The sequence below is a fragment of the Vipera ursinii genome, assembly GCF_947247035.1.
Source record: "Vipera ursinii genome assembly, contig: scaffold_341, whole genome shotgun sequence".
NCBI lineage: Eukaryota > Metazoa > Chordata > Lepidosauria > Squamata > Viperidae > Vipera > Vipera ursinii.
Window position 1 is genome coordinate 6,871 of NW_028148091.1, and position 19,651 is coordinate 26,521.

The following is a 19,651-nucleotide window of genomic DNA, read 5'->3' on the forward strand; positions in this document are numbered from 1 at the left end:
ACAATTAATTAACAATTAATTGTTCTCAATGTTATGAAATTTCTCCTTAGTTCTAGGTTGCTTCTCTCCTTGACTAGTTTCCATCCCATTCATTGCTTCTTGTCCTGACTTCGGGTGCTTTGGAGAATAGCTTGACTCCCTCTTCTTTGGGGCAGCCCCTGAGATATTGGAACACGGCTATCATATCCCCCCTCGTCCTTCTCTTCGTTAGACTAGACATCCCCAATTCCTGCAAACGTTCTTCATGTGTTTTAGCCCCCAGGCCCCTGATCATCCTTGTTGCTCTTCTCTGCACCCTTTTCAGAGTCTTCTCATCTTTTTTTTTTTACATCGTGGTGAGCAAAACTGGTTGCAATATTCCTAGTGTGGTCTTGCCAAGGCCTTATAAAGCGGTATTAACACTTCACATCTTGTAAGAAAAGCAGCCTTTAAAAGAGGGGGGGGCTGATTCCAAGATTCCCTGCTACCCTGGCACATCTTGTGCCAGGTCCCCCATCCCCAAATAACCTCTGGCTGAGTCCTAAGCTTTTTTCTGCAGTTGCTTTCCCCCCCACCCCCCCCCACCCCCGTCTCCCACACAGGAGGGCTGTGCAATTAGCTGGTGACTTTGAACCTCCAGAAGCAGAACCGGCATCAGAGGGGGGGAGTTAATTAACTGCATTTGCCCCCTGCCGATGGTGGCTTCGCCCAGTGGGGGTCTGGTTGATGCCCTTTTCCTTTGGAAAGTAGGGCAGGCTTTGTGTCTCCCACTGTCAACAAAGATGATTAGGGGGCTGGAGGCGAAAATATATGAAGAACAGTTGCAGAAAATGGGTATGTCTCATCTAGTGAACAGAAGGATTAGGGGCGACATGATAGCCGTGTTCCAATATTTGAGGGGCTCCCACAAAGAAGAAGGGGGCGGTCAACCTATTCTCCAAAGTACCAGAAGGCAGGACAAGAAGCAACAGATGGAAACTCATCAAGGAGAGAAGCAACCTGGAATTAAGGAGAAATTTCCTGACAGTGAAAACAATTAACCAGTGGAACAACCTGCCTCCAGAAGTTTTGAATGCTCCAACAGTGGAAGTTTTTAAGAAGAGACCGGACAACCATTTGTCTGAAATGGTATAGGGTTACCTGCCTGAGCAGGGGGTTGGACTAGATGACCTCCAAGGTCCCTTCCAACTTTGTTATTCTGTTCTGTTATTTTCCCTTTAATTTTGGTATGAATGATGGCTGGACATAGGAAAGAAACGTTGGTTAATTCATCCCTAGAAAGAATACAGAAAAAATCGACAGAGATGATTAAGAGATGGGAGACTAAAATATAGGAAGAATGCTTGCAGGAACTGGGTATGTCTAGTTAACTGTGTTACTTGTGTTCCTCCTGAAAAGGGGCTTTTAAAATTGGGGTAGGCTGGTCATCAGGTGAGACAGTTAGACACATTATGGACTGTGCAACTTTTCTGGGCCAGGCTTGTGTGTGTGCTTGTGGATAAGTGCATTCTGAAAGTCGAGGGCTACATTGATGGTAAATGCAAAATTTGTATTTTGCATGAGTATCTTCTCACCTGGGGTGGGACACTGCTTCCCCACCAGCTGTAGCTGCGAACGCACAACCGGCTTGTCTCTGTGTGCCAACCGATTGGCTGAAGGTGTGCCTCCCTGCGTAGAACATGTCCAACAACATGGCCAAGATTGCAGAGGCTCGCAAGACGGTGGAGCAGCTGAAACTGGAAGTCAACATCGATCGCATGAAGGTAAAGGGGTGCTAGTCCCTGGGAGCCAGGAAGTGGGCCCAAACATCGGATGTTCAGTGAACCTGAAGCTCCTGAAGCAAGGTGGTGCAGTAGTCTAGCTAAAGGCTTTGGGAGGCAAAGGAGTGGGCCCAAACAGCGCATGCTCACTGAACAGCCCAGGGCTGCTCCTGGAGCAAGGTGGTGCAGTAATCCAGCTAAAGTCTGCCTGTCGTGCTTCCCCCTGTGCAGGTGTCCAAGGCGGCAGCCGATCTCCTGGCATACTGCGAAGCCCACGCTAAAGAGGACCCCCTGGTCATCCCCGTCTCAGCGGCCGAGAATCCCTTCCGAGAGAAACGGCTCTTCTGCATCGTGCTGTGAGCCAAGACGCACCCCTCCCCAATTTCTCTCGCCTCTGCCTTCGGTAAGAAGCCCCTCCCCAGAGGGAAAAAAATGGAATTTCATGGGGAGGGGATGGGATGAGCACCCAGGCAGTCCTCAATTTTTTAACCATTCATTCATTTAGCGACTATTTGACATCACGGAAAAAAGGGGACTGAGGACCAGTCCTCACACTTATGACCGTTGCAGCATTCCCCATGGTCACGAGATTTACAACGGCCACAGGGTCCCGGGGTCATGCAATCCCTTTTTGAGAACTTCTGACCAGCAAAGTCAATGGGGGAAGCTGGTTTCACTTAATGACTGTGTGTTCACTTAACAATTGCAGTGCTTTGCTTAACAACAGTGGCAAAAAAAGGTCCTAGAGCGGGCGCAACTCACTAAAGAACCGTCTTGCTTAGCGACGGCAAGTCTGGTGACTATAGGGGGTGTTGCAACGGTCGTAAATCTGAAAAATGATCCTAAGTCCCTTTTTTCAGTGACGTCGTAACTTTGAATGGTCATTAAATGAACTGTCGTAAGTTGAGGACGACCCATACTCATATATAAACCCTGGAAGGCTGAGTTTCTGAGTTTTGTTTCACTCCTTTCTCATCTGCTTTCTCTAACGTTTGTGGGGGCTTTATTTTTATTTCCCTCCAGTTTATATATCTGAACTGTCTCTTCCAAGGTGAATAAGCAGTGTCCTCTTAACAAGTGGAACAGGCCTGGCTTTAACTGAAAGCAAGCAAGCTCCTAGTCCTCATCGTCACCGAGATCCAGTTGTCTGGAAGATGAAAACCTCCAATTGTCCAATCACACAAATTTTCTTTGTCCTGGTTTACTCTAATAAAAGCTTAGTTGTTTCTTTTGCTCTTGTTTTTTGCCCAAACCTCGACGGATCTTCGTCCGTAAGTCATTAAGAAGCATCTGCAAGAAATAGCCGGCCTCCGAGTTACTGATTCAGCCTTTGCTCTGCTTTCTGCTGTGTCGGAATGACTGAATCACCAAATCATTGCCTCAACTCAAAGAGATTTGGAAATGAAAATTGCCAGAAACATATAACAAATTTTCCGGAGCCAAATCCAATTTATAAACCACCACAGAGGAAGGAGACGGCAACGCAGCCGCCATCTGGGGCAGAATTCCACTTAGTGCCTCTGCAAAGCATCTTTTTAGCATTAAAAACATAAAAAAAATATTGTAATTGCAGGTTCTTGACTTACGGCCATTCAGTTAGCAAACACTCCAAGTTACGACAGACCTGAAAAAAGTCCCTTATCACTCGTCCTTGAATTAGGACCACAATTAGGGGGAACTTCTGTTGCTAAATGAGGTGGGGTTTTTTAAGAGAGCTGCACCCAATTTGATGAGTCTTTTTTTGCCCCCGTCGTCATGCAAATCACTGTTCTTAAACAAATCGCCCAGCTGGGAAGGTCACAAATGACAATCACACGATTCCTGTACCCGTGTGGAAAGCAGAGCCCTGAGGTGAGATGGGCGCCCGTAGAACTTGAAGAAATGGAAAATGAAGTAATAAAAATAAAATATAAAATAAACAAAATAAAGTAAAATAAAACAAAAGCAAAATAAAATAAATAATAAAATCACATAACATAATAAAATGAAATAAATGAAATGAAATAAAAAATAAAATAAAACAAAATAAAAAATAATAAAATAGAATAGAATAAAATAAAATAACAAAACAATAAAACAAAACAAAATCAATAAAACAAAACAAAACAAAATAAATAAAATAGAATAAAATAAAATAAAGAAAATAATAAAGAAAAGAAAAGAAAATAATAAAAAATAAAAGAAAATAATAAAAGAAAATAAAGAAAATAATAAAATAAAATAAAATAAAATAAAATAAAATAAAAAAATAAATAAAATAAAATAAATAAAATAAATAAAATAAAATAAATAAAATAATAAAATAAAATAAAATAATAAAATAAAATAAAATAAAATAAAATAAAATAAAATAAAATAAAATTAAATAAAAAATAAAATAAAATAAATAAAATAATAAAATAATAAAATTAAAATAAAATAATAAAATAAAATAAAATAAAATAAAATAATAAAATAAAATAAAATAAAATAAAATAAAATAAAATAAAATAAAATAAAATAAAATATAAAATTGAAGGTGGGACACTACCAGGCACCTCTTCCTGGCCAGGCTGACCTCACATCCAAAGACTCAGCACCCTCTGGCAAAGGGAAGGATTGTGACTCACAAGGCTTGGGGGAGGGCAGAGATTTCCCACTGGTCAGGCTGCCCGCTTATACTCGCCCGTCCCAACCCTGGACCGGGACGCCCTCCTTCCCTCCCCCCCCCCGCCCCAGAGGAGTGGAGCATCTTGCTCCCCCCCAGCCCCTCCTGTTCCCTCCCAGGCCAGGCTCTGGTGCTTGGACACAACGAGGGAGCCACAACAGGCCAGGCTTACAGAATCGCGTGTTGTGCAAATGCTAATGGGAAGTTGGGGGGTCCCTAGTTCAGCACCAGACAACACACACAACCCCCTCCCCAAGTCTTCCCTCCTGGGGCCACCATGGAGACGTTCAGCAGCAGCAGCCCTGGCGGGGCGTCCATCCCGCGGCAGTCTCCCCCAGTCTCTCTCCCCCAGTCTCTCCCCCAGTCTCTCTCACGCTCTTCCCTCTGATTCACCTCGCCCGGCCCGGCGTAATTTCTTGGCAGAAGAACCTCCCCACAGAAAAACATCCGAAAATCTCCCTACGGGCCAAAATTCGGGGTGGGGGGGAGGAAATGTTATTTTTATCGGTTGTCCACTGAGCAGCAGCACAGGACCTGTTCGGCAGCTGCCAAGTGTGTGTGTGTGTCTTTTTGGCAAGGCATGTTGGAAATGGCCATCTTGGAATGAGATGACTTTTCAGGGGTGGGGGGGGAGGTGTGTTATCAAGAAAAGGATCTTGGGGGTCCTAATCCTTAAGAGTTTGAGTGACGAAACTCACCTCAAAGAGACCTGGAGCGTTTCAGCTCAGCGCAGGTCAGTTTAGGTTAGAGGAAAGGACTATAGGTAATCCTTGACTTACGATCGCTCGTTTAGCGTCTGTTCAAAGTTACGACAGTACTGAAAAAAGGGACTTCTATTTTCCCCACAACAATCCTGTGAGGTGGGTTGGATTGAGAGGGAGGGGCTGGCCAAAAGGCACCCAGTTGGCTCTTGTGACCAAGACAGGACTAGAATTCCCCGTCTCTTGGTGATTGGCCCAAGGTCACCCAGACGGCTTTCATCCCTAAGGTGGGACTAGAACTCACCGCCTCCTGGTGATTGGCACAAATCCGACCAGCTTTCATCCCTAAGGCAGGATTAAAACTTGCTGTCTCCTGGTTTGTAGACCAACACCTTAACCACTATCCCAACTATCTCTGTGTGATGGTTTTGGGTGTGAAGTTCTCCCACAAGGATGACGGGATGTGGACCCCTTTGATTCTTACACAATGGCCGGTCTGCTTTCCCACGCAAACCAGCTCTCAGGTTTCTAAATATGTCAGTGGAAACCGCCATGCCAGCCCGGATGGACGCTTGGAGCGAACAAATAACGCCACTTAAGAGTTGGCCGGCTGTGCCAAGATGCCTCCGTCAGAAGAGGGCTAATTAGTCATAAAGCCATCGCAAGCTGCACCGCGAAAGAGAGATGGATTGCAGCAGAGAATCTGTTTCTTATAGCCAAATAGGGCGCGGCTGACATGTCCGCATCACAAAACCCCTCCCCACAACTTCACCTCAAATTTTGCAGGCCAGCTATGACAACCCCGAGTGAGGGGCTTCAAATTATTTCCCAGCGTGGTCATCCTCACCCCAGACGCACAACAGGTAGTCCTCGACTTACAACGATTCATTTAGTGACCAAAGTTTCGACAGCACTGAAAAAAGTGGCTTTAAGGCTGGTTCTCACAACAACCATTGCAGCCAGTGTCCCCATGGTCACATGATCAAAATTGGGGGGCTTGGCAACTAGCCTGCTCTCCTACCAGCAGCCTTCCCGGGAGGAGTTTTTTTGGGGGAGGGGTGGGATTGTGGGTCCAAACCAATGTATGCAGAGCGCACTTCAGAAATTGTGGGCGCTCCGAAACACGGGAGACTTTTAAGAAGAGACTGGACAGTCACTTGTCTAAGATGGTATTGGTCAGGAGTAGGCAACCTCGGCTCTTTTATGACTCATGGACTTCAACTCCCAGAATTCCTGAGTCAGCTGAGGAATTCTGAGAGTCGAAGTCCATGAGTCATAAAAGAGCCGAGGTTGCCTACCCCTGGTATAGGGTCTCCTGCTCTAGCTGGGGGCTCTTCTCTTCTCTTCTCTTCTCTTCTCTTCTCTTCTCTTCTCCAATCTTTCTATTCTATTCTGTTCTATTCTGTTATTCTATTCTATTCTATTCTGTTCTGTTCTGTTCTGTTCTATTCTGTTCTGTTCTGTTCTATTCTATTCTTCATTCCATTATTCTATTCTATTCTATTCTATTCTATTCTATTCTATTCTATTCTATTCTATTCTATTCTATTCTGTTCTGTTCTGTTCTGTTCTGTTCTGTTCTGTTCTGTTCTATTCTATTCTATTCTATTCTATTCTATTCTATTCTATTCTATTCTTGACGCAACCGCCTCATTCCCCATGTGGGCCAGCAGGGGGCGCCAAGTTTCTCCCCGGCTTTGCAAGGCTCCCGCTTGAGTTGCGCAAGATCCCTCGAGCCATCCCGGCGTTGCGCTTTCCACTCCCGGGGACAGACAGACGTTCAACCGGTGCAGCTCCTTCCTTTCTCTTCCTTCTATGCTCCCCGCTCCCTCCGTCTCCCGTTTCATCTCTCTGCTGAGCTGGGGGCTTTCTCCAGACGGCGCCCTCCCTACCCCCGCCTCACCCGACGGCCGTCCGCTCCTCCCCGGAGCCTGCCCGGCGCCCGGCCGAGCCATTGTGGTGGGGTCCTGGCCAGCCTTACGCGGCGACCCCACACCAGCCTTTGGGGGGGCGGCGGGCGGGGCTCAAGAGCGATTCAGCTATTCGGGGCGTCTGGAGGGGGATTACTCGTCTTTGGATAGGGTTGAGTCCCCTAAAGGCTGGCTTTCGTCTTCCCCGGGAGGGAATAATTAGCAGTCTCTAATTGGGGTGGGGTCGTCCGGATGTCAGAAACCGTGGGAACGGGGGCCCCGCGAGCTGGGGCGCGGGGGTCGCCCTCCACCGCCTCCGTCTTGGGAAATCCTGCTCGATCTTCTCAGGGATCCCTCGGGAGCGGCCAGACCCCCCGCTTTGGGCGTGGGGAGGGTCTGCTCCGGGAGCCCAGCAGCCCACCCTGAACGCGGCCAGCCCTCGCGCCCCTCCAGGCTTGGGGAGGCTGCCTGTGCAAGCCCCCCACCCCACCCCCTCCGTCGCAGCTCCCGTCCTGTCTTAGGCGGGGGGGGCTTCTGGCGAAGGCGGCGAGAGGGCCCCCCCCCCCCGGCCCGGCGTTGCGCAACGGCCCCCACGCGGGTCCCGGAGGGTCAGGAAGAGCCAGAGCCAGAAAGAGCCGGCGGGGGGGGGGAGGACAGGCTGAAGCTCGCCCGCCCATTGGCTTGCCCCCCCCCCCGCGATGGGGGCGGCCGGGCTCGCCCCAGTCCCCGCCCGTTGCTGCAGCCCAGCCCCGTCGCTTCTCCAGGCAGCGCCGGACGGCTCGGATGCTCGCGCGTCCCTCCGTCCGGCAGAGCGACCCTCGCGGCAGCCCGGAAGAGTCCGGGACAGAGGAGACGACCCCACCCCCACCCCTCAAGGAGTACCCCGGAGGAAAGCCCCAGAAACCCAACCAGATCCGACTTCTGCTTCCTTGACTAGAAGAGGTGAAGGTATTCCGCCCGGCGCCGTCCTTCTCCTTCCCAGTGGATGCTCTAAGCTGCTAGACCTCAGGGAGGCTCTCACCCACTAGGATTCAGACGGGGTGTTTCTGGCAGGCAAGCAACCTATCAATTTCTTTGCCACTTTTTCACTGCCTTTTTCTTCTTCTTCTTTTAATCGCCCAACGCTGTCCTCTGGACACCAGGGGTGCCGAGAAGGAAGCCAGCCCCCTCTCCCCTCCAGGCTTCTGGCGGGGTCTCCCCAGTGCCAATGGGCCTGACTCGGACCCCTGGCTTCGCAGACAGCCTGCCCCGCCAGTGCAGCAACCTCACCACCCTGCAGACGGACAGCAACCCCACCCTGAGCTCCTTGATGTTTGCGGCGGGGGTGGTGGGCAACCTGGCAGCCCTGGCCATCCTCGGGGTCCACCGGAAAGACCAGCGGGCCAAGACCTCCTCTTTCTGCATCCTGGTGACTGGCCTGGTGATCACTGACCTGGCGGGCACCTGCGTGGTCTCTCCGGTGGTCTTCATAGCCTACTCCTGCAACTCCACACTGGTGGGGATGGTGGGGGGCCGGGAGTGGCTGTGTGACTTCTTTGCCTTCTCCATGATGTTCTTCAGCCTGGCGGCCATGTTCCTCCTCTGCGCTATGGCCGTGGAGCGCTGCCTGGCCATCAGCTACCCCTACGTCTACTCACAGCACCACATCCGGCGGTGGGTCAAACTCTGCCTGCCCCTCACCTACCTCTTCAGCGGTCTCTTCTGCGCTCTGCCCTTTCTGAAAGTGGGCAAGTTCAAGCAATACTGTCCGGGCACCTGGTGCTTCGTCCAGATGGACAAGGACATGGTCCTGGGCTACAAGGACGTGGCTTTCTCCTTGTGCTATGCCACTGTCATGGCGCTCCTGATTGTGGCCGTCTTCCTCTGCAATGGGCTGGTCATCCTCAGCCTCTGCCAGATGTACCAAAAGCAGAGACACCGCCGTCGGGGGTCCCTCAGCACCAGCCAGCGCCGGAAGAAAAGCTGGTTCAGCCGAGGGGAGGAGGAGCTAGACTACCTGATCTTGCTCGCTCTCATGACCATCATCTTTGTCATCTGCTCATTGCCCCTCACGGTAGGTGCCACAACCCCCCCCCTCCGGGCACAATCGGCGGTCTTGGGTAGGAGCCACAGAGAGGGCGGGCGGGGGCCTGCCCTGGCGCCATGGCTTGTATTGGAAGCACTGGAAAATTCCTGGGAAAGAGCCAGATTGGTGTCCTGGTGAATAGAAAACGGGAGACTGAGTTCTAGTTCTGCTTGAGGTGTGAATTCAGCTGGGTGACTCCGAGCCAGTCACTTTCTCTCAGCCCTTGGAATGTGGCAGAGGCAACACGCTTATGACAAACCTTGCCAAGAAAACTGCAGGGACTTGTCCGTGCTGGCTGGGGAATTCTGGGAGTTGAAGTCCACCCATCTTCCAGTGGCCAAGGTTGAGAAACACTGGTCTAGTCCAGGGGTGGGCAACCTTGGCTCTTTTATGACTCGTGGACTTCAAGAGCCTTGGTGGAGCAGTGGGCTGATGCCTCCTTAAGTAACACCAGCTGCCTGCAATTAGTGCAGGTTCGCGTCCCACCAGGCTCAAGGTTGACTCAGCCTTCCATCCTTCCGAGGTAGGTAAAGTGAGGACCCAGATTGTTGGGGGCAATTAAGCTGACTTTGTAATAATGCCGCTTTGGGGTGTGTGTGAAAGCCCTAATAAGCAGGCATATACATAGAATGAAGGCTACTGCTAAGCACACTGATTTGTGCTTAAATTGTAAGCCGCCCTGAGTCTTCGGAGAAGGGCGGGATATAAATGGGATTTTTAAAAAAAACACTCCCAGAATTCCTGAGCCAGCCATGCTGAGGAGAAAGGGAGAGGTTTCCAAGCTGATCCATGCTGGCTGAGGAATTCTGGGAGTTGAAGTCCACGAGTCATAAAAGAGCCAAGGTTGCCTACCCCTGGTCTAGTCTAAGGAGGGGTGACAACATCCTTCCTTCCAATTCTTCCCGAACTCCTTCAGAAGCCCAACGCCCAGCCCTCCACCCGCATCCCTCATTGGGGCTCATCACATCCTGCTGGCACTGTGGAGGGGCGAGTCCAGAAAATGGTTACCAGCAAGGAGCAGATCCATCTCCTTTCACATGACATGATAGTATTTGAGCTTCTCTGACTTCCATCACAAGAGCCATTATCGCAAGAGTAAAAATATTTAAAGCTGTCCTTGCTTCTTTCCTTTGATGCTCTCTCCTCTCTCTCTCTCTCTCTCTCTCTCTCTCTCTCTCTCTCTCTCTCTCTCTCTCTCTCTCCTTTTTTGAAGTATATAATCCCCCCCCCCCGAGAATCAGGGTGGGGAGGGGAGAACAGGACAATCTGCATTCTTCCTTCTTCAATTGCTTAGGAGAGCAGTCTTTCTGGCGGAGAATAAGCAGTGTAAATAAACGAAGAAGTCCGTCTGCCCCCTCTTTTAGGGCGAGATGAAATGGGAAGCAGTCCACCTGTTTCCTTCACTAAGGATCATTTGCAGTTAAAGGCTTAAAGCGGAGCCAGTTCATTAAAACAGAAATCCAGCAATAAAGAGCAGAGACATTTTAAATCCAGGAAGTGGGAATGTGCAGAATTGTCACTAAATGAACAGTTGTAAGTCGAGGCATGTACGTCTTTGGTGGTGATGGACATGGGGAACCATCCTCGTTTGGCATTGCCTTGGTTAAAAAAAAATCTTTCCCCCAGTTTTGAGACAGAAAAACCCAGATGCTGCCTTATGAAGTGACAATAATGTTGATGACTTGTTCCTCCTTGTTGAAAGCCACTTTCCTGCCATTTGTTCCATTAAAATTAACGTTCAGGATGGCTTTTGCCATTCCATCAACAGGGTGGGAAAAAAAACAGAACAGAAAGCCGCAATTAAAGGGGGAAGTGCAAGGAACACAAATGGTTTCATCTCCTGTCAGTGAGGAAGCTCTACAAGCAGGAAGGCGAACGTCTTACCCAAAAACGGGCATCTTTGCACAACGTGGCACGGTTGTCAAACGGAGGCACAAGAGGAACATTACGGGCCAGGAATCCCAACCACGGCGCTTAATAGGGGTGTTTGTAGAAGGGATCGAACAGTCAGGCTGGAGGACAATAGCTTGATTCCCCCCCCCCACCCTCTTCTTTGTGACAGCCCCTCAAATATTGGAAGATGTTATCATGTCACCCCTGGTCTTTCTTTTCTCCAGACTGGTCAAACCCAATTCCTGTAAGCAGAGAAGAGCAACAAAGAGGATCGGGGGACTGGAGGCTAAAACATATAAGGAATGGTTGCTGGAACTGGGTATGTCCTGTTTAAGGAAGAGAAGGACGAGGGGGGACAGGATAGCAGTCTTCCAATCTCTCAGGGGCTGACCCAAAGAAGAGGGAGTCAATCTATTCCCCAAAGCGCCCAAAGGCAGGACAAGAAGCAACGGATGGAAACTCATCAAGGAGAGAAGCGACCTGGAACTAAGGTGGAATCCTGTGCAATCTGCAGCTTGCCATGTTCACCTCAGTCTATAAACAAGGCGGGGGTAGCGCTTTTGTTTAATCTCTTTTTTTCCTCTTATTTTCTTTCATTTCCCTGGAAATGAAGGAGGCGCAGTAATGAAGCCAAAAATGAAGCGGATTTTAATTTGCAATTATGGCCTCCTGGTTGGAAACGATGTGAGGGAGGCCAGAAAAGTCAAAATGGCAGCCCTAATTGTGCAATTGGAGTCCCACACCTTTTTTTAGAAGAATCCTCTGAGTTGTGGATGACGGGCAGTTCAAAACAGGAAATCGTATATACTGTGGGATAGAATGCCTGATAACTGGGGAAGGTTTATTGGTGTGAAGTGAGGCAAGTTTTGACTTTAATCCTGAATCTTTGGTTTCTCCTGGCTGGGGAATTCTGGGAGTTTAAAGTCCACAAGTTGCCAATGCTGCTTTAGATCTCAAATAACAGAGCTGGAAGGGACCTTGGAGGTCATCTAGTCCAACCCCCTGCTCAGGCAGGAAACCCTATACCATTTCAGGCAAATGGCTGTCCAGTCTCTTCTTAAAAACTTCCAGTGTTGGAGCATTCACAGCTTCTGGAGGCAGGTTGTTCCACTGGTTAATTGTTCTCACTGTCAGGAAGTTTATCCTTAGTTCTAGGTTGCTTCTCTCCTTGACTAGTTTCCATCCGTTGCTTCTTGTCCTGCCTTTCAGGGGCTTTGGAGAATAGCTTGGCTCCCTCTTCTTTGGGGCAGCCCCTGAGATGTTGGAAGACTGCTATCATGTCCCCCCTCGTCCTTCTGTTCATTAAACTACACATACCCAATTCCAGCAACTGTTCCTTATATGTTTTAGCCTCCAGTCCCCCATCTTTGTTGCTCTTCTCTGCACTCTTTCCAGAGTCTCAACATCTTTTCTACCTTGTGACGACCAAAACTGGATGCCGTATTCGAAGTATGGCCTTACCAAGTCCTTATAAAGTGGTATTAACACTTCATGTGATCTTGATTCTATCCCTCCGTTAATGCAGCCTAGCACTGTGTTGGCTTTTTTGGCTGCTGCCGCACACTGCTGGCTCATATTTAAGTGATTGTCCACTAGGACTCCGAGATCCCTCTCACAGCTACTACTAGTGAGCAAGGTACCACCTGTCCTATACTATACCTGTGCATTTTATTTTTCTTGCCTAAATGTAGAACCTTACTTTTTTCACCGTTGAATTTTAATTTTGTTATAGAGAGCCCCGTGTTCAAGTCTGTCATATTCAAATGCTTGAATCTGCCCCCTCGCCATCCAATGCCAGGCAGTTCCAACCTGCCACTCCTTAGGATCCGGTCCAAACAGGATGGCTGAAGGCTGTTGTTACATTACTCGGGCAACAGAAAGCCGACAGGTGCGATAACTTAGCACGAAAGGGTGTTTGGGTCAGGCTGTGTCAATAATTGCTGGGGCGTCGAGAGGCCTAATAAGAACAACCGATAAGGGGGCAAGAGACTGACTTTCCAGGGGTCAAAGCTGCCCGATTCTGAGGCTGGAGCCCAGGGCTTCATTCGCTGGGGTTCCTTGGGGAAAACCCCCGAAACGTTTGCTCCAAGTTATGGGCTGGAAGTCCCGGCAATCCAGTTCCCCAAACCAGGAGACGGGAGAAGAATCTCTCCCAAACCAAACTGAATTTCTGGTTCCGCTCCGCTCGGTAACTTGATGCCAGCCTACGAGGTACCATCTGAGGCTCCGTGCGTGCCCAGCGCCCAGCTTCTCTGCCCTCCTCCTTCAATCATGTCCAGCCTTGTCACCTCATCTGGGGGCTAGGAAGTGGCGGAGCTTCTAGGGCGCGAGGCCAGCTTGCCACCCCCTTCTTCCGCTGCATGGCTTTTCGCCATGCAATCTGATTTGGGGGGGGGGTTTCCTCGCAGAGGGAAAGAGCAACAGGCAGTCGCTGCATGATTCAAAGGCTGCCTTGGGAGAGGCGAAGGTTTTCTAACCCCAAATGTCTGTGGAGAGTCTCCGTCACGCAGGTCCTGGTTGTCCCAAAGATGCTTTTTTACGAGGCAACTGGACTTTCTTGTTTTTTTTCTTTGAAGACATTTCGCTTCTCATCCCAGAAGCTTCTTCAGCTCTGACTGGATGGTGGGGAGTGGAAGGATTTATACTCCTTGCAGACAGCTGGTCATTTGCATTCTTTTAGGGAGTCGTTGAGGCCACTTGGAGGTTTGCCTGGGCCCTCAATGTCACCTGAGTGGTGCAAATGGGTGTGGAGCCTTCTTGGAACTGCTGAGGACATCGTCTATCTCCAGTCTGCAACACAGTCCTTCCAGCAGTTCCAAGAAGGCTCCACACCCATTTGCAGCACTCAGGTGACCATGAGGACGTGGAACAAACCTCCAAATGGCCTCAACGACTCTCTAAAAGAAGGCAAATGACCAGCAGTCTGCAAGGAGTATAAATCCTTTCATTTCTCCACCATCCAATCAGAGCTGATGAAGCTTCTTGGATGAGAAGCAAAACGTCTTCAAAGAAATACAAAGTCCAGTTCCCTTGTGAAAAAGCACCTTTGGGTTTTCTAACACCAAGTTTTCAGCTCAAAAAAGCAGAGCAGGCCTGTTTAGAATGCGGGGTAAAAAGTCTTAGGAAGAAATACAGCTAGTCCTCAACTTACAATCATTCATTTAAAGAGCATGCAAAGTTATGACGCCACTGAAGAAAGTGACTTACACCCAGGCCTCACACCCACGATGGTTGCAGTGTCCTCACAATTACGTGATCACAATTGGCAGCTGGCATGTACTTAAGACGGTTGCAGGATCCCTCGGTGTGTGTGTGTTACAAGGTGTCCAATGACCAAAGTTAATGTGGGAAGCCGGATGCACTTAACAATGGTATGATTCACTTAACGACTGCAGCGTTAACACTACCTTGGCCAAAAAAAAAAGGTCATAAAATCACTTAGCAACCCCTTTTCCTAGCAACGGAAATGATGAAGGTTGTAAGTTGAGGACTTTTTGTAAACTAGTCTTTGAAGGCAGATTGGGCCCTCTCAGCGTCAGTGTAGTGTTTTGAAAGGGGAGGGCCAAAAGAATGGGGGGGGGCGTTTTCGACCATGCACTTAAAAAGGGAGGGGGATTCGTGATCCCTGGGGAAAAAGATATCCCAAATACTGTGCAGAGAGAGATTTGAAAAAGGAAGCCAGAAACTGTAAAGCAATTCAGGCCGTAATTATTGCTCTGCCCATCAGGAAAAACCCCAGACCGGTCTCTGGAGAGCATTGCCTTGTGGTTTCAGGGGAGGTGGGAAAATACTTCTATCTCTTCCTCCCAGCTGTGGAATATGGGCCAGGGAATCTTGCCAGCACCAGGGGAGGACAATTTTCCGATCCTCTCCCCTTGAGCCCATCTCCCTCGGGAAACTGTGCCGGCCACTGCGGAGCGGCTGGCAAATTGTCCCTTTTGTTGGAAAAGGGGGAGGTTATTGGACGCCCTGCCGGGATCGGATTTAATTGGGTCCTGCGCTGGCCACTGGCCAAGGTTGTCCTCCCAGACAAAATGCAGCCGTTGACTTAAAACAAGGTTGGCCTGCCCAGCCTGGTTGGCCAGCGGCCAAAGGTTTTGAGAGTGGCACTCTTGAATCTGGCGCCTTCCAGAAGTGCTGGGACTCCAGCTCCCAAAATTCCCAGCCAGCATGTCCCGGGGGCCAATTACTACTAGCACCTTTCTTTTTTTGGAGAAGAGTTTCTCAACTTCAGTGACTTTAACAGGGGCCGACTTCAACTCCCAGAATTCCCTAGCCAGCACACGATTGAACTCGAAGCTGTGTGGACTACAACTTCCAGAATTTCCCAGCCAGCATGCTTACCCAGCCGGCTGGGGAATTCTGGGAGTTGAAGTCCACCCATCTTAAAGTGGCCACGGTTGAGAAACACTGTCCCAGATTGAGAACCTTATCAAAAAAGGGCGTTTCCTGAGCATTTCTGTAATGGGATTCCACCCCTGCTTCCAGCTTCTGATTCAGCTCATCCCCATCTTGTCAGGTCTCTCTTCCCAGAATATTTCTTTTTATTCCTTTGGGGGGAACCTCATGAAATGGGGGAGAAGCGTTTTGCAAGCCAAGGGGCTGATCTGAACTGATGCACTATAGTTCCCATCCTACTGTTGGCTGGAGGCTTTTCTGCAAATCTATCCGGGAGAGCAAAACTCAATCATTTTTTAACCGGCATCCCGAGAGACTTTCTCTCTGCTAAGCTACTTCTCAAAGAATAACAGAGCTGGAAGGGATCTTAAGAGGCCTTCTGGTCCAACCCCTTGACCAGGAAACCCTACATCATCCTGGTCAAATGGCTGTCCACAACTTCCACTAATTAATTGTTCTAACTGTCAGGAAGTTTCTCCTTAGTTCCAGGTTGCTTCTCTCCTTGATGAGTTTCCATCCGTTGCTTCTTGTCCTGCCTTCTGGTGCTTTGGAGAATAGCTTGACTCCCTCTTCTTTGGGGCAGCCCCTCAGATACTGGAACACTGCTATCATGTCCCCCCTCGTCCTTCTCTTCATTAAACTAGACATACCCAATTCCTCCAACTGTTCCTTGTATGTTTTAGCCTCCACTCCCCTGATCCTCTTTGTTGCTCTTCTCTGTACCCTTTCTATAGTCTTAACATCTTTTTTACTTTGTGGTGACCAAAACTGGATGCAGCATTCCAAGTGTGGCCTTACTAAGGCATTGTAAAGTGGTATTAACACTACACGTGATCTTGATTCTATCCCTCTGTTAATGCAGCCTTGGACGGTGTTGGCTTTTTTGGCAGCTGCAGCATGGCGTTACTTGTGAGGAGAACTATTTCCAAAGATGCAGTTCTACTTACAAAGCGACAAACAGGCTCCACCTTCCCTTTTGAAATAGGGGAATCTTAACACCACTGACTAACAGACGTTATCCCGTCCAGAATCAGATGGATATTTAATGGAAGGGAGAATTTGGATGAGTATTTTTTTAAAAAAGAAAACCACATTTACAAAAAAACAAAAACCCAGCGCTTACAAAAAGCCACTTATAAAAACACAGCTGCAGTATTTGAAAAACAACCAAGACTTTTTTTCTTTGCTTCTGAGGCACTGCAAATGCTATTAAAAGTGCTTTGTAAACTAGCATTCCTAAGGAATTGCGTTTAATCCAAGAAAGATTTTAATCTGAAGTCAAATTTAATTTAATCTGGGCTCAGTTCAAAATCGCCAGATTGCAGAATGATAGAGTATATACTGTATATATAGAATATATAGTATATCATATATAATGTTTTCCTTGACCTACGACAGTTTATTTTGTGACCATTCAAAGTTACAACGGCACTGGGAAAAAAGTGATTTGGGACCATTTTTCACACTTGAGACCGTTGCAGCATCCCGAGAGTCATGTGATCAAAATCAGGAGGCTTGGCAGCTGACTCACATTTATGACGGTTGCAGTGTCCCATGGGTCGTGTAATCCCCTTTTATGACCTTCTGACAAGCAAAGTCAATGGGGGAAGCCAGATTCACTTAACAGCCATGTGACTAATTTAACAACTGCACTGATTCCCTTAACAGCTGCGGCAAGCAAGGTCGTAAAATGGGTCAAAACTCACTTAACAAATGTCTCATTTAACAACAGATATTTTGGGCTCCGTGGTTGTAAGTCAAGCAATATCTGCATATAGCGATAGAATCGTATAGATATATGCAATTCCTTATTATTATAAGCAAGCATGAGAATCTCCTAATGAATTAGAGTCAGTTGGGAAGCAGTAAAACTATTGCAAAACTTTCCAACCTTGAGCCGGGAATTTGTGTAAATCCTTTAATTCTTTCCTTTGTTTGGTTAGTTCTGGGTTCCTCTTACCTGATCAAAAGTTCCTCACCTGAGAGGCCGAGCAACATTTGCAGAAGTTTCTTGTGTAGTTAAACATCTGCCAAAAATAAATATTCCTCGTTTTTTTTTAGGACAACCATTCGTCTTTTTTAAAAGGAAGGATTTTTTTATTATTCTGACAGACACAAGCTAAAAATATAGATCAACATTTATAAATACATCCTTCTTGTAAATTTCCACCTCTGTTACAAAGCCTTGCTTACTTTTTTCACATCGTGCGCGGGGATCCAGTTTTTTCTATGCTTTGTCTTAAAGATGAGGTCGGTCAGTAGCTTTACTGTCCGTTTGCGATGTCCTGTGCAGTCCTCAAATTATGACCACAGTGGGCCCCAAAATTTCCGTTGCTCAGCAAAGGAATGGTTAAGTAAGTTGCAACCAATTTTACAGCCTTTTCGCCACGGTTATTATGTGAATCACTGCAGGCGTTAAGCAAATCAAGCAATCGTTTAGCAAATCCAGCTCCCCCCCCCCGCATTGACTTTGCTTGTCGGAAGCCAACGGGGAAGGTGGCAAATGGGATCACGTGACACAAACACTAGCGCGTGCGCACACCCCGGGATGCTGCAACCATCCTAAATATATATGCTGGCTGCCAAGAGCCCAAATTTTGATCAGGTGACTAAAGGGATTCTGCGATGGTCAAAAGGTTGTAAATTACTTTTTCCAGTCTTGTTGGAACTTCGAACTAGCACTGTTACCTAGTTTGGTCATGAAACGTCTGCAAGAAAACCACCCAGCTCAGAGAGTACCAAGTTACCTCACAGTCCTCCTCCTCCTCCTCCTCCTCTCCACAAACTTCACTCTCTTCTAGCACTGATGATGTTACTTACAGAGCCTTGGTGGCGCAGTGGGCTAATGCCTCCTTAAGTAACACCAGCTGCCTGCAATGAGTGCAGGTTCGAGTCCCACCAGGCTCAGGGTTGACTCAGCCTTCCATCCTTCCCAGGTAGGTAAAATGAGGACCCAGATTGTTGGGGGCAATTAAGCTGACTTTGTAATAATGCTGCTTGGTGTGTGTGTGTGAAAGCCCTAATAAGCAGGCATATACATAGAATGAAGGCTACTGCTAAGCTTGTAAGCCGCCCTGAGTCTTCGGAGAAGGGCGGGATATAAATGGAATTAAAATTAAAAATAAAATAAAATCTACAAGAAAATAACCAAGTTTTGGGAGCACCAAGGACCCTACAGTCCTCCTCTTCCTCCTCCTCGCAGACTCCATTCCCTTCTATCATATTACCTAGTTGGATCATGAAATGTCTGCAAGAAAACCACCAAGCTTGGAGAGCACCAGGGCCCCCACATTCCTGCTCCACTCCACTTTCTCTTTCCTCTAGTCCTAATTTGGCTCTTGAGAAAAGAAGGGTCCAGCTTGCCTCGATTCCCACCCTCTTCTCTCAGGAATCTTGCAATCAGCAGAGTTAAGAGGTCAAAATCCCTATCCAATTTCTTAAGGAAAAAAAATTCTGCTATTCATTTGGGAGAACACAGCAATTAGGACAAAAATAGGAACCAAGCTGGAAATCCATCATCAGACCAGGACTCCATCATTAGTATCTTCACATTAATCTCAGGCTGAAGAGTCCCTTCAGAAACCCTTCTTTGGCCACAGAGCTGAAATGGGGTGGCCTTGGGTCAGTCTGATCCACCGAGCAGGATGGTGGTGAAGATGAAATGGAAAAACGACAAGTGAAAAATCAGATAAACAAAGGTGATTTTCAGAAGCTCCAAATTCCAGAGTTTCTGTTGCATAGAGGACAGAATTCACCCCACTTATCTTTCAAGACTAACATCCGTGGAAACGAGAAGCCCTGAGTTGTGAGGTTGTAGTCCTGTGATTGAGTGGGACGCTTTTCAAACCTTAGCAAGTCAGAAGGGGTCGTGGCCGTTTTAAGACTTGTGGGCTTCAATATTTGTAGCTCAGAATTGAAATGAGGGGGTGCTCTCTGAGCTTGGTTGCTTTCTTGCAGACGTTTCATGACCCAACTAGGCAACATCATCAGTATATGAAGGGAGTGGAGTTTGCAAAGAGGAGGAGGAGGAGGAGGAGGACTGTGCTCTGTGAGCTTGCTGGTTTCCTTGCAGACGTTTCATGACCCAACTAGGGAACATCATCAGTGGTAGAAGCAGTGGGGTTTGTGGTGAGGAGGGGACGATGACAACCGTGGGGTCCTTGGTGCCCTCTGAGCTGCCAACACTTTGTTCCCCGTTGCCTTCTAGATGAGAGCCTACATCGGTGGCATCGATCCAGACCACAGTGAGGCGGCTGACATGGTTGCCTTCCGCCTGAGCGCCCTCAACCCCATCGTGG

General features: G+C 48.2%; 2 protein-coding genes across 2 annotated transcripts; both read left to right on the forward strand.

Moving 5' to 3' along the window:
* Positions 1-1,658: 1,658 nt before the first annotated feature.
* GNG8 (G protein subunit gamma 8) lies at positions 1,659-2,132 on the forward strand (the record flags this gene model as incomplete). Its single annotated transcript, XM_083380340.1, has 2 exons — positions 1,659-1,742; positions 1,971-2,132. The coding sequence occupies 2 exons, from the start codon at positions 1,659-1,661 to the stop codon at positions 2,097-2,099; spliced, it is 213 nt and encodes a 70-aa protein (XP_083236466.1). The 3' UTR covers positions 2,100-2,132.
* A 5,640-nt stretch (positions 2,133-7,772) lies between these two features.
* On the forward strand, positions 7,773-19,647 carry PTGIR (prostaglandin I2 receptor; the record flags this gene model as incomplete). Its single annotated transcript, XM_083380339.1, has 2 exons — positions 7,773-9,050; positions 19,561-19,647. Coding segments are annotated over exons 1-2 (933 nt in total), but the record flags the coding sequence as incomplete, so codon positions are not given.
* Between the last annotated feature and the right edge of the window lie 4 nt (positions 19,648-19,651).